This window comes from Pectinophora gossypiella, chromosome 6 (genome assembly GCF_024362695.1).
Source record: "Pectinophora gossypiella chromosome 6, ilPecGoss1.1, whole genome shotgun sequence".
Lineage (NCBI taxonomy): Eukaryota > Metazoa > Arthropoda > Insecta > Lepidoptera > Gelechiidae > Pectinophora > Pectinophora gossypiella.
The window spans coordinates 7,338,607-7,356,098 of NC_065409.1; the positions used below are offsets into that span (position 1 = coordinate 7,338,607).

The following is a 17,492-nucleotide window of genomic DNA, read 5'->3' on the forward strand; positions in this document are numbered from 1 at the left end:
GAATAATATATTGAGGCTTAATGCGTAGAGACACATAATTATTGCGACACCTTACATTAACACCAATAACACCACATGAGCGCAATTTCGACAGGAAAACTACAAAAATTTGGCTTTTTGAGCATCTCTCAAAGAAATTAAACAAATGGTAAACCTTTTACAGAATCCGAAACTTTAGGCGCAACAACATTATAGGCTCAATTTAGACAATAAGAAACAGTCTAACAACATTTAAGAAATAACAAGTTTAATATAAATAAGTACTTAACGATCGAGACGAACAGGGGGGGTTAAAATGGCCACATCGAAGCAATTCATCTAAGAAAGCAATATTGCTATTTGACATTTGTTTGCATTACGCACTTATGCGCAAATCTCAAATTGCAACATTGCTTTCTTAGATGAATTGCTTCGATGTGGCCATTTTAACCCCCAAATCACGATAATACATGAGTGAAAGTTATTTGTGCCACATTTATATGGAACACTAAGTATTATTTGTTGTCTAAATATGATTTTAAGTTTATTTAACTAGAGAGAATAAGTTACAATAAATCTACAAACACCCTGAAAGTATTGGTCGATGACTAAACAATAACATGGATATAATTTAAAATACGTGCAATTATGTATTTCACGACAAACTTCAGTTGATAAAATACTCAAATGAATCAAATACTTATAATATTAAGTCGATGAAAGTTCAAACATCTAAAAATACCGATTTGTTTTACAATTTAAATACCTTATACTTTGTAACGGATGGGATTATAATATTTACTATTGACTAGCAAAAATATTGCATCTGTGATATAAGTACGTGCAATTGTTATAACTAAATACCTACTCCTTCTCTTTTTATTCTTTAAATCCACTTTGTCAAAACATTTTTTATATGATTCATGGAATGCATTACGTACCGATAATTTACGCATATTTAAAACTGCAAAATTAGGCCCAAGCAATTTATATTACAGGAATGTAAGGTATGTTTTACATGACACGGACCTTTTTAAAGCATTATTTGATTAATTGACTGTTTAGAAGGAATTAATATCTTTGGCTAGGGGAATGGCACTATGTAGGAATATTATTCATTTGATTACTACGGCCAGATATAACTAGAACAATAGAGAGAATAAAATACGCTACAACTGACGTCGTACGAAATAACCAAAAAATACTTATTCAAAAACATACAATACAATTGATACGCACGAACTTCATTAGCAATGCGAGTAAATGCTTCGTATTGTGCAGTACTTACCTCTATCAGCAATAGGAAGAAACAATTTTATTATACGAAACCTACGCTTTAGTTTTATTAGAAACATTTAAGATTGTGGTTAGGATTTTGTTCTAAACCCTCTGTATTTATATTCCAAAACTTCTACAGACACACATAACAATAAATACGAGACCACATCGAATAACGCGAGGCTTATATATAATCCGCACTAGCACAGCCAATTTTGAAGTGTTTCCGAGCGGCCCCTATACAGAAATCTAGAAACAAACGCTCCACACACTTTGACCGCCGCCTGATAAATGGCGCTAGTCAATGGCTTCTCATGAAAACTTTTATTGTTAGATTGAAAATCATTTCTTTACATTCTTCTTCTTCTATCGTGTGGGTTGTGTGGTGGAATACCAACCTTATCAACCCTGGTGTCAGGGTTGATAAGGTTACTGAGCCGCCAAAGGCCCTTACTATGGCTCTTGTAACGACCACATACTTACGTCAGTAAGTGGTAACCGGGACCAACGGCTTAACGTGCCTTCTTTACATTTCTTCATAGAAATAAATGGTAAGTAAAATGGGACGATATATCAATTAATAATACTATACTTTTTATCGATGAATTCAAGATAAATCTGTGTACCTAATATAACATCTATCATGTAAACCTTTGTAATGTTATTTTTAAGTAAATATTCAAATTGACCATATTTTAAGCCATTGCCAAATCTTATGCCAGTACATATCAATTTCTTAGTCAAACGCGTTTTAGGAACGTTGTGTTAGCAACGCACATCATTCAGTCCAACAAATCGCTTACTTTTACTCCTCGAAACCTTATTCATAAAGTTACAATTCAAATCTAGTCTGGTTCTATTAAATGTTTATATTGCATCTCTTAGGGCAGTAATAAATTATTCATCATCAAACAATCTTATACGTTTATCACTTCGCGTGTAGTACTTACTCCACTATCGGTCATAGGATCTTTAAATAACGTTGCCTAAATATGCTAGGATATTACCAGTACACCTAAACTTGACATGTCGTAATTTTATGAACTAGCATAATTCTGAGCGTCCACCATTACCTGCGTCAGAGGTTTTAGGCCTTGAAGTAGTGTGGGAACTCGTTGGAGATGGCCCGGACCAGCGTCTGATCGTCCTTACTGGCGTCGCCTTCTTCGCAGAAGATGCGAGCGAAGCACCGCAGCAGGTCGTCGCGGCGATGCAGGTGCGCGCCATAGTCCGTGTTTCGGATGATGCCTTGGAGGATCTTCAGGTATTGTTGGCGACGCTGTCGATGATAGGTCGTTATTAGTAATTAGTTATGCAAGATTCTCGTATGGGATGGGGGCTCGACGACCGCTCCAATGGAGATGATGAGAACATATGCATGATGATGATGAGAAAATTTTCCTGTACCCAAATGTTGCGTGGTCGAGTATGCTTCATACCCCCTCCGGTAGTTTGACGGGAGGCCTGTGCCCAGAAGTAGGACATATACAGACTGTTTATGTATGTAAAGGGTGCCTGGAAGAAATTTCTGCATGAGCAATAAGGTCGCGTATTGTGTTTTTCTGTATATGCTGTGCTTATCTTTGTATTTTGTATCCATTGTGCTCAATAAAGTATTTTATCTATTTATCTATCTATCTGTGCATCGCTCTTAGAGCTAAGCTTTCACGCCTAGCGGCATCTCGTTACTACAAAGCGACAATAAGTAATACTGCGTAAAACAGGGTCGCTACTATTTATTACACAGAATGTCTGCTCAGTACAGTCAGTCAGTCAGTAGTGTGTAGTGATTAAGTATACTATTTCCATAAATATAAGAAGCGACTGCCTGTCTGACCTTCCAACCAGCGAAGGGAAAACCAGCCCAATACAGGTTAGGTCACATACCTCCAAAAAATGCATTTCTCGGGAATGTGGGTTTCCTCACGATGTTTTCCTTCACCTCTGAGCATGTGATAATCATTTATGATCCAAACATGAATTCTAAAACAAATTCGACAATCATTGGTTAAGGCCTGTGCTGGATTCGAACCTGCGACCACAAAGTGAGAGGCAAGCGTTCTACCAACTGGGCTACCACGGCTCTTATCCATAATAATTACTTTGAATAAATGACTGATTCTGGGACCAGATGATATGGGTATAATCTATATTACCATGTCTCCGGGCGAGAGGTCAGCAAGTTGCCGCACGATGATATCGATGGCAACGTTCACGTCGTTGGTGTAGAAGTGTTCGGCAGTCTTTTTGCGCGTGAACAGATCAATCACAAGCTTGAGTACCGAGTGCGCAGGCGCGGGCTCGTGGTCGAATATGTGTACTGGATCCTCTGGAAATAAAAAAATATATATAAATGCATCAGTGCTATTATAGATTGAGAAAATTTACAGGCTTTTATTATGTCTAGCAAAGCCATGATGATCCAAACTTCATAGTTGCTGATGGGTGCTACTTGTGTTACCTGTATAAAAAAAAAAAATGACGAGTCTACAATATGATGAACCATAATAGTCGCATTTTACTGGCGTTTTATGCTTGCATACAGAACCAGAAAAGCGGAACACATCTACAAACATTTGCGTTTGTCTATCAAGCTTTAAAGGCGTAAGATCCAGTCCTTTAAAAATCACATTGTTTAAGTAGCGTCTGAAAATCAAGGTCTTAGGATTATCCTACCTTCACGATTGAGTAGCAGCAGCACTTTTTCGCAGAAGGTCTTGGCATTGTCCCTGGTTTCCAGTGCGTTCAGTAACAGGTTGTCGTGGGGGTTGTCGAACTGCAGGTTGTATGCCAGCAGGAGGGTGAGGAACAAGTCCGGGATCTGCTCGTCCACGTCTGTTTCCGGAGGATTCTCTATCAGGTCCAAAAGGAACTGAGCGAACTCCACGCCCAATTGTTCTGGAACAACAGTTTAATTTTATAGATACTCATTTACACAACTATTTATACAACTAGCTTTCCGTTTGCGACTTTTCATGCACGACACGTTTTTTCCATTCCCTTACGGAATGATTTCCAGACGGTCTTCCATAGCAAATTTTATCTAAATCGGTTCAATGGTTTAAGCGTGAAAAGACAGAGTTACTTTCGCATTTATAATATTATAGTATCGATATATTGGTGATGATTCCGGCAGACACAATTTAATTTTATTTGAACTTATCAGTTCTCAAAATAGCTCTATCTCTTTCTTAAACTTATCGTAAGTGAAGGACAGCACTACTTTTGAAACTATCAAACAAAATTAAAACAAGTTGGAAGTAATGAATTTTATCTTAATTCGAAACAATAATCGTCAATGCGCATTCCTAACACCTTGACGACTCACGCGCTAACGAATATCGGGGTGAAGTGGGGAAGCTCAGATTAGTGCGGGGCAGAGAGTTGTATTGTTGTTTCCTGAAAACACTTACCAAAATGCGTGACAGGCAGTTTGTCGCCCATGGACAAGACCATGGAGAGCAGCAGCGCGGAGTGTGAGAGGCGGCTGACTGCGCGCGGGTTGTCCTGCATGTCGCGTGCGATCTCCGCCGGCAGCGCCGACAGCGCCAGCGTCGCCAGGGCCGTGCGCTCCAGGCCGCACATTACGCCAAATGCCTGATACATGGACAGAAACATAACATTAACAGCGTAGTCGTGAGCAATTATAATGTACCCACTTTAGGACTCTGTCGCACTAACATATTTGACATTTAGTGAGACTTACAGTTCAATTTGTCAAAAAAGTTAATGTGACATGGTACCAAAGTGTATACATATTAATGCTCGTGACCGTACGTCCCACTACTGGGCACAGGCCTCCCCTCAATTAACCGGAGGGCGTATGGAACATACTCCCCTGCGTGCAGAAACAGAAATATTTATATAATTTGCTTTCGAAAAGGATCGGAAATAGACAAAAATAGGCTATGAATGAAATACTTCTTATCAAAGGTCAAAATCAAAATTTTCTATGGAATTTGTATGAAATACTTAGTGGCGACGTCATCAATAAACGTGGTCAAGTGGTACTCATTCTTGACTAACATTAAATTAGTCAAATCCAAAAATAACACTGTTTTTTGATCATTTTATCTTTTTTTTTTTTTTTTTTTTTTTTTTTTTTTTTTTTTTTTTGACGTGACTTATTGTAGATTTGCCGCAGATGGCATTAACTACTTGGCCGGACAAATGGGGAGCGCTGAAGGCTCTCACCCGGTAGCATTTTATCTTCTATTCACCGTGTAGTACCGCGAGAGCTATACCGCAATTTCAGTACCTACCTAGTTGGCGAGTCTCACATTTTTTTTATGTTAGGAAAAGGTACTTTATTGTTCATTACAGCATTTGACTTTAACAGTTAAGAAATGAACATTAAGCAATATCGTATTTATATCAACAATGACAACGAGAATGGAATGGCCAACTCTTGATATCTTACCTGTAACAGCAGTTGTCGCAGGGGCCACCTGGTCTCCATTTGGTAGTACTGGACTAGTGTGGTAACATATGCATAGCGGTGACTGCTCAGTACATGCTGGGAGATGTTTACATCTGCATTAGACTGGAACAAACAGGAGATTTATTATTTACAAGTGTAACTAGTTTGAGATTTTGAATCAAAAGAAAATATCATAATATTGTTAGTAACTGACAATACTATAGGCTCCATAGGTTTTGCCATTTTTTTTGGGTTATGACTCTTTTTTGTCCACTAATATCCTTATTTCATGGCTAAAACTGCAATATCAGTATCTTCTTTTTTTTCTTTAGATTTGTTATAAGTACTTACTTATAACTTCAGGTGTCAGGGAGAGTGTGTCCTCCAGCAAGGACAGCTACTCATAATTAGCTAAGCTATGACCACTCATTCTTCTGAATGCTCTAGTATATCTTTTCTTTTGAGTTGTTTCCTATAAGTTTGATTAGTAAGCTGGATTGCCAATTCATTGGGATGTTTTTTCAGCCTTGCTTGATAGTTTAGGACTGAACCCTTGATTTCTTCCTTCACTGTATTCATTTTCAGGTTGTCATAAATTTCTTTATTTGTTATGAACCAAGGAGCTTTACAAATGGTTATCTTAGAGAACTTAAAGTAAAATACATAGCAAATAAAAATAACATTATTGACAATCAAGATCACATACCATGACCGAAATAAGCTCAAGCAGTTGAGTCTGTATATCATGAGCATCATCATGTAATGCCCAGCCCCTCTGCTGAGCATCATTGGCTGCTTTGGAGAGGGAGTTGAGAGCTGTCATCATCCTCAGTGCATCAGGTGCTGCATCAATCGCATTCTTCGGACAGGTAATGTTACTGTTGGCTTCCCTGAGTAATGCATCTATAATAGATCTGGCAGCACCACCGGGCAAGAATTCCTAGAAATGTAGATAAACACAAATATGCAAATGTTATGTTGGACATGATGATGATAACATTATTATGAGAGAAATCAGAATCATTCATTTAATGTAATTATCATGGATAAACTTGTTGAAGGTCAATATAACATTTTTGAATTTACGTCATTTCGCAAGGTGTTATGGCTGAGGAGAAGAAATGTCAAGAAACTGCAACAGCAACACATCTTTTAAAAACCAATGAGGGTATACATTACAAGTTATTTAATAACTAGAGGAGCACATTCAATACCAGACATTTTTATCCTTTAGGTAGTCATTAATGTTATAATAAGATTCACATGAGCTTTAAATTTATTTTCTGACAAATTTGAAATATTATCTGGTTTTTTATTGTAAAAACATATACATAACCCCAAAAAAGATGAATTTAATTTACTTAATCTAGCATTTTGAATAGCAATTTTATTTTCTTGTATTGTAAGTATGCCTTTCACAGTTTCTCGGAAGGAGAGAATTTTTTTTACGTACATACATAATAATTAAAGCACACAATAATGGGACTCCCTGACAGGGAGTCTCATATCCCCATTTAAATGCGGTAAGAACCCGTTATTATGTACTTTAATTATGATAATAACTGCGTAAACTTAAAACAATGTACATACATAATGTTTTCATAAGAGGTAGTTACTTAGTGTGACAAAGTAAAGGATGATAAGAATTGTAGACAAAGGTCAATGTAGAATTTGAAATATGTTCATTATGTCTTGATATCTAGAATATTTGGATGTACTTACTCTAAGGGAAATGAGAACAGTTTCAACAGCAACTTTGGACATTTCATGGCTTAGCTGGGTCTCCTTCCTCACAGCTTGTACAATCTCATAAATGGCATTAGGCTTGATACTCTCACTGCTGTCCTGACTGTCATCCTGGTTGTCGGTGTCAGAAGACAGCTGTTGGGAGGTTTTGCTCAGAGTGGACTTATTCTTTCTCACTTCATGAGTATCTAGAATATTGAAAGTTTTAGATTAACAAATGAATCTAATAAAACGTTTTCAAGAACTGAGCTAAGAATTATAATTTTATTTCTATTACAAATATAACAAAACTGTACCTTTAGTAGTGTTGCTATTCAAAGATTTAGGAGACTGAATCTCCCTCTCTTCGCTAATATGTTGTTGGGATACCACAGGCCGTAAATCAAATGATGGTGATACTCCATTAGGAGGGGTACTATCATCAAAGCGTGGTGGAGGCTTGGGTGCTGGTGGCTTCTTAGTATGAGGCTTAAAAGACACCTGGACTTGTTTCTTCTTTTCATTCAATCTAGTTACCAGTTCTTGCTTCTGTGACGCCATGCCACTATCATTGAGATTCTTAAGGCAGTCATTCAAAAAAGCCAGCAAGAATTCCGGCTCCACCTAGTAAATAAAATAAAACTCAATTTATTGAAGCATTCTAGTCTGATCATAGATTAGTACAATAGGAATGAACTGTTACCTTGACTGAGGCGACGTAATTGGAGGGAACAAACCCGACTTGACCTTTCCTATTAACGACATGCCACCAATTTCGCTGCTTGGAGTTGGTTTGTTGAAGGAAGAAGAATTCGCCCTCGGTGAAGCTGAGAGTCTTGGATTGGGTAGCCTCGAAGTCATACAGGGCTTTGAGTATTTCAATGTCATCTAAAATACAACATTTAAGTCAAAACTTAATTCCACACCCAAAAAGAATAGGGAAAACAATGGATAAACCACTTACCAAACCCGTTTGGTCCGTCACCCATGATTGCGGTATTCAGCGGTGTTTGAGTCTTTCTCAGAAAATGATACTGTCTGTAAACATTTGTTTATTTACACGATTTCATGTTTTTTGCTTCCAATCTATCAACAATTTTTTTTTTTTTTTTTTGGTTTGGTTTTCCCCGAAGGGTAAGGCAAAGGGAACTATGCCCATACAGCCATGTCTGACGTATTTTTTTTCTTGATGATTAATGAAATGATGAAAGGTGATGATGATGAAACCTAAGCCCCCACCCTCGGAGTAGACTCCTACTCCGAACCCCAAACGAATTAACTCAAAAGTCCGCATAAACTTTTGAGTTATGAAGCGGCTTCCTGACACGAAGCGAAAATAGGCAGATACACTTTGTTTATTGAATACTCCAATATAATAACACTCGCGAATGTCTTCCGACTAACTTAATGCGATCATTAACCACAAAACACCACTTCGTATTAATTATTTAGATCATTCAATGAAGAAAGCAACTGTCCCGTTCCCGCCTCCCGCCAAAAAGCCATCTATCAACAAATCAATTTCAATTCTGCTAGTTTTTTTTTTTTTTGTTTTGGTTTTCCCCGAAGGGTAAGGCAAAGGGAACTATGCCCATACAGCCATGTCTGACGTATTTTTTTTCTTGATGATTAATGAAATGATGAAAGGTGATGATGATGAAACCTAAGCCCCCACCCTCGGAGTAGACTCCTACTCCGAACCCCAAACGAATTAACTCAAAAGTCCGCATAAACTTTTGAGTTATGAAGCGGCTTCCCAGCACGAAGCGAAAATAGGCAGATACACTTTGTTTATTGAATACTCCAATATAATAACACTCGCGAATGTCTTCCGACTAACTTAATGCGATCATTAACCACAAAACACCACTTCGTATTAATTATTTAGATTACTCAATGAAGAAAGCAACCGTCCCGTTCCCGTTTCCCGCCGAAAAGCCTCAATTCTGCTAGAGTTCTGCAATTTGCCAATTTGACAGTTTGACACTGACATTTCTCTTTTTTTATCGTAGTGACTTACCTACTTTGATTCCAATGTTTCCAATAAGAATTATTCAATTCAGCAACATTAATTTTCACTTTCTACGGGGTAAAGCATATTAATATTAGGTTCAAACTGCAAGTTTTTGTATTGTTTATTCGTGTTGAATAGAAAGATAATAAAACGTTCCCAAATCATTATTATTTTATGATTACATTAATAAGAAGTGATGAGCAATAATAATGAATCAGCTCAAACGAAATGTCAAACTATGATAAAAGTTGCCATTAAAAAAAAAATATACGGTCGAATTGAGAACCTCCTCCTTTTTTGAAGCCGGTAAAAAAGAGCCAGGTGATTACGCTGCGCAAGGACATGGTGAGACGGACTAAGTACAGGAGAGAACTATCATAATATATGCTTCTTGCATTACGACGGTAAAAAAAAAGTTTTCATCTCGAGCTTGCTTCGGAAGGGTTGTTAAGCCGTTGGTCCCGGCTGCATTAGCAGTCGTTAATAACCACCAATCCGCACTGGGCCCGCGTGGTGGTTTAAGGCTCGATTTCCCTATCCATCCATAGGGAAGGCCCGTGCCCCAGCAGTGGGGACTTTAATGGGCTGGTGATGATGATTACGACGGTTGTATTCAGAGTGAATAACTCCTGTGTTCCTGCAGAAGAGTGTCCTCCGTGATGTCTAGCGCTGGGCGAGTTCACGTTTCGGACGTGACTTTTGTTAGAGGTCTATTATCGATGACGGAAGACGGGAGTGACGGGACGGTCACCATTAGATAGCCGGCACACGGTTTATGCAGTTTGTGTGGTCTCTATTCCACAGCCATAGCAGCTGATGATAGATCCTCTGGATACATCTGGGTAATCCCCGTGGTCTGTATCTTTGTTAACTTAGTTAATATTTTTTTTAAATGACGGATATCGATGTAGTGTGTAAGCTATCATACTTACACATAATGAGGGACTTTCCAGGTTACGTTCACCAAAAACAATAAAGATGGCGTTGTACAGCTTTAACGTAATTGTTATAATTTTGTAATACTAAATAATTATATGTAAGTAAGTTTAAGTAGTATGTATCTATGTACATATATACCGCGATGTCCGTGGCCTCACTCGGCAGGGCCCGCAGAATACCAGCGTCGTGGCTCACGCCGCGACTTATGCTGAGCGAGGTCCTTTTATTCCGGACTCCACCGCAGATGATCGGGCCGTCAGTGCGTTGCATTTAGATACTTTGTTTTATTATTATTGTTTTTATGAATTTGGTTTGTTTTTCTTTTTGTTTTGGTATTTTTTTATTTTATATTTTTTTTTGTCTGTGTACTTAGTGATTTCCGTGTGGTTTCTGTCCTGTGTTAAATGTAATGTACCTGTCTGTCTGTGTCTGTGGTGTCCGGAAGTAATAAATGTTTCTTTCTTTCTAACGTGATAATAATATTTAATTAAAGTAATAATTGTGAACATTTGTAGGAACGACTAAAGAAATAGAGATAAGAAATTCGTCTTACAATTTGGGAAGAACCTAATGGTTGATACTTTTTTATACATAAATAAACACCATGTTATGATCGGGGAATAACTAATAATGATTTAGTTATGTAGCGTTCATATAATTAAAGATCGATGCAGACAAAGCCGAAAAAGCGGGAGAAGCGAGCCGGGCGCGGGTTTTGTTTGCAGTTTTATACACAGCAAACATAGTCATACTTATTGATAACTTTTTGGGTCAGCTGATGTTACAGTTGCTGATACAGTGAATCTGGTAAAAAAAATAAGCCTCCATATTTGGATTCAGAGATAAGTACCTACCTAAGTACCGTCTTCCTTCATATATTACTTGATACAGAATTTAGATAGATATTGGTGCTAATTCCTGCAAACGCCATCTAATTTTATTGCATACCAAGGAGATGCCTATTTTATTTGCACGGGTTATTCATTCATTTTAAAATTAACTTGTCGACAATCATCCGTCCCTTTCCTTTTCGGCGGTTAAGAAAATGACGGGTATAACTTAAAATAAACTTAGGAGGTGCCTGCAGGAATCGGGGTCATTATGCCTTCGCTGGCTCCGGCCAAGTAGTTAATACCATTTGCGCCAAATCTACAGTAAGTCACGTTAAAAAATCCTTGGACCTGCACGCTTGTATCCCCAAAGGGGTAGGCAGAGGCTTATCCTAGATATATCTATATCTATCACTCTTCGTCAACTATGCGCACAAAAAATGCGCGCGATCAAAATAATATGTAGTTACCTCTTTGCACTGAGTCATAAGGTTATCGATTCATTGACTTATTCATACCACAGATGTCCAAACAATGGAGTAAGTAAGCCCGGTTCTTCCCTGATTTTACGATGTATTTTAAACTCGGTTAATTACCTCAATTTCCTCAAACGTCCATATAAATACTTATGTTCCCGGGGATCCTATTAGTGTTCAAGAAACCATCGTGTTTAACTGGTGAAAATGGTGAAACTAATAGTCATAGCGAGTGTCGCACTCGCAGTGTTAGTAGCAGACGTGACATGTCAGCGTTACGTGTTGCCGACGCTTAGGACACCCACAAAATATTATCCTACAATCATCCAGCCAACATACAGGCCACCTGTAACAAGAGGACCTATCATCAGAACGGTACGCGAAGCTCGCGATGATGAGCCGCTGTGGCTATGGAACGGAGACGACATAGACCGTGCGCCGGCTACTGGTGACCATCCTGTCCTACCCTCAGTCATCGACGACATCAACCTGGACTCAAACACAAGACACGTCCGGAGTGTGGACTCGCCCAGCGCTAGACGCCACGGAGGGCACTCTTCTTCTTCAGGTAGCAGGGACACGGGAGCCACTCATCCTGGATACAATCGTCGTAATGCAAGAAGCATAGCCCCTCTAGATTTTGATCCCTTCCGGCCGACTATGCCCAAACCTTACAACCCCTTCAGGCCTCGTCCTGGTCATCCCCGCGGACCATATCCAATCTACGCTAGAACGGTACGTGACCTCCACATTCCTGGCCTGAAGAAACCATCCCACCGTGACGTGATCATCCCTAACTGGAACCCAAATGTCCGCACGCAGCCGTGGCAGAGAATTGGTGGTGCTCGCAAATCCAGAAGTGTTGACCAGTTCGATGAAGAAGAAATTCAGTGATGGATAGATATTCTTAATGTCGTTTAAATAAAAAATATTTAACGAAGTCTTTTATCTAATATTTAAAGATTTGTTTGTCGCCCTCCCCTACTCCAGTATTTTAGATTTTGTTTAGATACCTATATAAGTACTTAAATAAAAAATTCAAATAAAAATTATGGCTATTTGCCTGAAATAAGTGATTGTTTTTTATTTAATTAACAGTAAAGTTATGAATTATTGTGTCTTAGGTAAGTTACACTTGTTTTATAGATTTATTCCACGTGCGTATATGTAGAGATTTGAAGAAATAGAGACATTTCACAACACGTACGAGTAGGTTTGTGTATGAAGTCTTCGTTAACCAAAATAAACCAAATATATAGTTGTAGTTGTATTTTTAATAATATTTCGAAAACAAATTAGCAGTAGGTACCCCAAAGGGTGAGTATACCTATGTCTTCGTTACCGTTCATATTGTGACTGAATTCTTATAAATCCACGATCACCACGATATCAGGGTTGATGGGGTTGGTAATCCACCTCACAACCCACACGATAGAAGAAGAAGACCACGATATCGCCGCCTTACAAAAAGTAAATAGATGTTGGAGGATCTGCGTCCTGGGATTGCTGTTGACGGCGGTATCTGGGGTTGATTGGGTGAAAATCGTGGTCCGGCGGAAGAACACCCTTAGGGGGATCGATATCCAAGTCTGGGGGAAATATGCTTCTTGGACCACGACGGCTGTTTGTTATATGACTGAGTTCCATGTTCCTTTCATCGACATCTTTAGGTATCTTTATGAAATTCTGTCTATCCGTCGGTTGTACCACCACGTCATCATTAACCTGACATATGACGTCAGCTATGATCGCTGCGAGTGCTACAGTCACTACTAATACCAACTTGACCATTTCCACTTGTTGTTAGCTTCGAACTAATAATTGTCCTTTGGGAGATGTCAATTTATATACCGAGTTCAAGGAAAAAGCAGCACTTAGTCAAGGGTGGAAAATCACTCACACGCCGGCTGGGATTTACGTACGCACCTACCTCTCAAGTAAGAACTCGGATAGTCGAACAATAAACTTTGTTTACAAGGCACCCTCACTTTTTCACGTGATATTACTTCCCTATCTGAGGTTTCTTCCACCTCTGACTAAGTAACGACCTCTCTTTCATTGGTCATAGTGTAAATGCAATAAATTGACGTCTATCAAGAGGAAGTGTATTAGTTCTAAGCTAACAACTGACGAAATGGATAACTCCGCGTTTGTGGCGAGTGTGGTACTCGCGGGGGCCATAGCTGACGTCACTTGGCTGGGTAAAGATCACGTCATGCCGGTGCACCAGCTACGTAGACAAAATATGTTCAAATTGTCTAAAATTTTCAGTCAAAAGGAGAAGGAAACCATCAATAGAAAATAACCGTCGTGATACTAATAAGCCGTCGTCCGTAAATTTTTAAGTAGCCACCGTTATTTTGGGTACAGAACTTTTAATTGTTTTTAACTTTTTTTGTTTGTTTGTTTTTGGTGTATGAAATAAAATTGTAATTTCTGGTATATTTTATTATTATCATTTTGCTTCACTACTACACTACTAACTTCTATGCGTATTATGTGTGTATGTGTGAATAAAAACAGAACACATTCAGCTGCTTGTCATACCGGGCATGTCGTTTAGGACATAAAAGGTATCCGGTGTCGAATTTTAATTCGACATAGGGATTTTATATAGTTTCTATTATGGGCGATATTTGGGTACATCCATTGTCACCAGTTTCATCAGTGGCTGCAAGTTAAATTGTCTCCTGATTATTCAAGCAGGTAAATTAATATATTTATAGTTATTGTGCCAACTTGAGGAAATAGAATTGATGGAAGACGACTGGTAAAATGCTTTCGACTCTATCTTCAACGACTATAAGTTGATTTTTATTTACAAACGGCCAAGTAGAGCCACACAAAAGATGAAGTCGATTTTATAGAGCAATATGAAAACGACGAGACTTTAGTTCTCTTCACTTGTCGGTAAGAGGTTCCGAGGAAGGGTCCGTCGAGGAGGGTCTCTCCACTCACACTTCCATTTGCCGTGGAGAGTCATCGAACACTGAGGTACCGTTACCTCTGTGAACTGTAATTACTATTCAAAACTTCACATAAAGTCCACCCGCTACTTTAATGCTGTCTGGTAAGTTTTTTTACAGTTCCTTTACCTACTCTTAAATATGACACACAAAGATTTATAATTTCTGTTTCTGTGTCCTCACCCTGATAAGTATTGCAAGCGTGTATTTATGTGTATTTAGTATTCATGTTTTTTCTTCTTCTATGTTGAACTGGGAACATTATAGAACGCGTTCAGCTTATACAATACAATACAATACAGTCAGTACAAACACTTTTTATTGCACTTAAAACACACATAAAAAAACCAATTAGTTAGGTTAGTTAGGTACAGGCGGCCTTATTGCTAAGGTAGCAATCTCTTCCAGGCAACCTGGTAATACCTAAAGCTATAGGAAATGTATTTAATAAAAGCGTTGCGGGATAGACAGTGCAAAATAATAGTTAAAATATAAGTATTCCTACATAAACTATATTAAAAGCAATGCATAGAAGACAATAAATAATGATTATAATGTATATACATTACTATGGAAAGAGGACACCATGACAGTACTATATCTACTTTATAAAGAAGAAGATATAAGAAGAATGGAGTAGAGGAAGAAGACATTATAAAGAAAAGGAGAGAGAGTTTATCTTCCCGGACATATCTTAAAGTCGTACGACCGAATGTCCTTTTAAAATCCAAACTGCATTGTTTAACTATTGTGTCTGCAAATCTCGGCGTTAGGAGGTTAAAAAGAGTTTGCGTTTTGTTTACTAGTGGCATTGCATTAGGGATTACGGGCGTGAGTGTACATAGTATTTATGTTGTATATTTTTTGGTAACTTATTGTATATGTGCCTTAAAATAGGGAACGTTGAGGGATTTCACCTCACTTTCTTTTCTTTCAATACTTTACTTTCAAGACAATTATAAGTGTCTTGATAGTAAATAGTTGTCTTGAAATGATACATAAGATGTGGTTTTATACATAATACTATACACACTCATAATATAAACAAGCTGCTGATTAGTCAATCTCAGCGTCATTTTATGACACTTCCTTCTATATTGATCAAGCAAGTTTCCTTAAAGTTTAGTATATATTCTCGATTTCATAAAGGAAAATTATTAGTTCTAAACCAACCGTAGCAAAATGGTGAAGCTTGTGGTGGTGGCGGGCGTTCTTCTCGCGGCAGTTATTGCTGAAGTGACGTGTGTCGAGGAGGCCCTGCGGCCTTACGTGGAATACAGACGAGGTCAGCTCAGGGCAACCCGTGAACTTTATAATGACGAGCTTTTCTTAGACGAACCTGGTTACATTGAATACGACCTAGATGGCCATTCCAGGGTACATTCGGTTGGTACCGTTGAACCAGGACCCACTCGTGTTGTAAGGAGTATCCTACCTCCAGAGCCGGATCATCCTCTGCGGCCATCTTTCCCTGGGCCTTCTAACCCCTTCAGACCACTCCAACCGGGGAGACCTTTCCCAATCTACGCTAGATCGACGCGTGAACTCCACAACGCAAGAAGCATTCTTCCTGCAGAACCTGACCTACATCCTATGCGGCCGTCTGTTCCCGGGCCCTTCAACCCGTTCCATCCTCGTCCTGGCCAACCACGTGGACCCCTTCCAATTTACGCTAGATCAACACGCGACCTTCACAACTCTGTAAGGACACCTTACGAGTATGTCTTACCTGGAGGACCAAGTCGTCCACGAGTGCACGTACTGAAGACCAGCAGTGATAATTTGGACGGTGAAGTTCACCGCAGCGTGAGGGACATTGATACTTTAATTGATGAAGATCCTGAGTTTTACCCTATCCGGTTAATTAGGGGTAAGGCTTACTACGATTCCAATCCGATTTATACCAGAAGTGTGCGTGAAGCCCGTTTGGACAATTTGCACATAATCCCGGGAAAACCAGTTCGGCGGCCGAAAGATAGCAGTGATGAAGAACAATAATTTGAAGAATGCCGAACTGCTGAAAGATAGCAGCTTTCAATCCAGTGCGATGTGATATAGATACCTATGTATGATTTTATTGAGAAGCGTGATTTATTTATTTAATTTAATATAGTATGCAAAACATAATAAATATTTATTTAAATTTAGTATTAAACTCGTTATCAAACTTGTTTGTCTTTGACCATGATTAGGTTACCTGCATAATCACGTATTTTTGCACAAAGTATTGCATTACTTATCTAATAAATTAATAACATAGTATTAATAACGTAGACCTTTTTTTTTGACGTGACTTATTGTAGATTTAGCCAGATGGCATTAACTATCATTGGCCGGTCAGATAGCGAGCACTGACAGCTCTCACCCGGTACAGAATTTAAGACAACAGGGTTGATGGCCCAGTTGGGCGCGAACCTCGGCTCAGGGCGTCGTCTGAAGAGATTATAATTTGAAAGAATTAATCGACCCTAGTGGGTCGATAGCGGTAAATAACATAGACCGGAGCGACCTAAATATTATAAGAAAAGATCAAAAGACACAAAATTTAAATATTTTGAAATTGCATATTTTTGTGCCTAAGAGTAGTGAGTGGACTACCAGTGAGTGAACTTTCTTTTTGCATTGCATACTTAATGAAGATCATTAGTATTCCTAGCTACTGCATTATTGAATAGCATTATCATTTTTAATATTGTTTCATACACAATTTTACGAGCGCGGTCATTTTGTGAAGATATTGAGGTCTGCTTGCACTTCGCTGAATTATTCATGAGGGTTAAACGGACAAGACTCGCCTCGAGGGGATCAAATGTACTTCTACGTTATTGTTGACAGCAATGGAATTAAAAAGAATTATACCCACCG

The 17,492-nt window shown here is 38.6% G+C and overlaps 2 protein-coding genes across 4 annotated transcripts in view; one reads left to right on the top strand and one right to left on the bottom strand.

The window, feature by feature from the left end:
- Positions 1-226: 226 nt before the first annotated feature.
- LOC126367257 (NCK-interacting protein with SH3 domain-like) overlaps positions 227-17,492 on the bottom strand; it is a 38,191-nt gene continuing 20,925 nt past the window's right edge. Inside the window, exons 1-11 of one of the 3 annotated variants that reach the window (XM_050010676.1) lie at positions 9,423-9,538; positions 8,367-8,440; positions 8,106-8,290; positions 7,720-8,026; positions 7,400-7,611; positions 6,384-6,617; positions 5,678-5,800; positions 4,671-4,854; positions 3,934-4,155; positions 3,414-3,586; positions 227-2,536 (exon numbers count right to left, since the gene is read on the bottom strand). In XM_050010676.1, the coding sequence (XP_049866633.1) occupies positions 2,345-2,536; positions 3,414-3,586; positions 3,934-4,155; positions 4,671-4,854; positions 5,678-5,800; positions 6,384-6,617; positions 7,400-7,611; positions 7,720-8,026; positions 8,106-8,290; positions 8,367-8,391 (1,857 nt within the window). In that variant the 5' untranslated portion in view covers positions 8,392-8,440; positions 9,423-9,538 and the 3' untranslated portion in view covers positions 227-2,344. Of the gene's footprint in view, positions 2,537-3,413; positions 3,587-3,933; positions 4,156-4,670; positions 4,855-5,677; positions 5,801-6,383; positions 6,618-7,399; positions 7,612-7,719; positions 8,027-8,105; positions 8,291-8,366; positions 8,839-9,422; positions 9,539-17,492 lie in introns of those variants that run through there. The other 2 variants (XM_050010677.1, XM_050010675.1) reach the window with 2 other exon arrangements.
- On the top strand, positions 11,813-12,734 carry LOC126367270 (lebocin-4-like). The gene has a single exon (XM_050010700.1). The coding sequence runs from the start codon at positions 11,869-11,871 to the stop codon at positions 12,553-12,555; it is 687 nt and encodes a 228-aa protein (XP_049866657.1). The 5' UTR covers positions 11,813-11,868; the 3' UTR covers positions 12,556-12,734.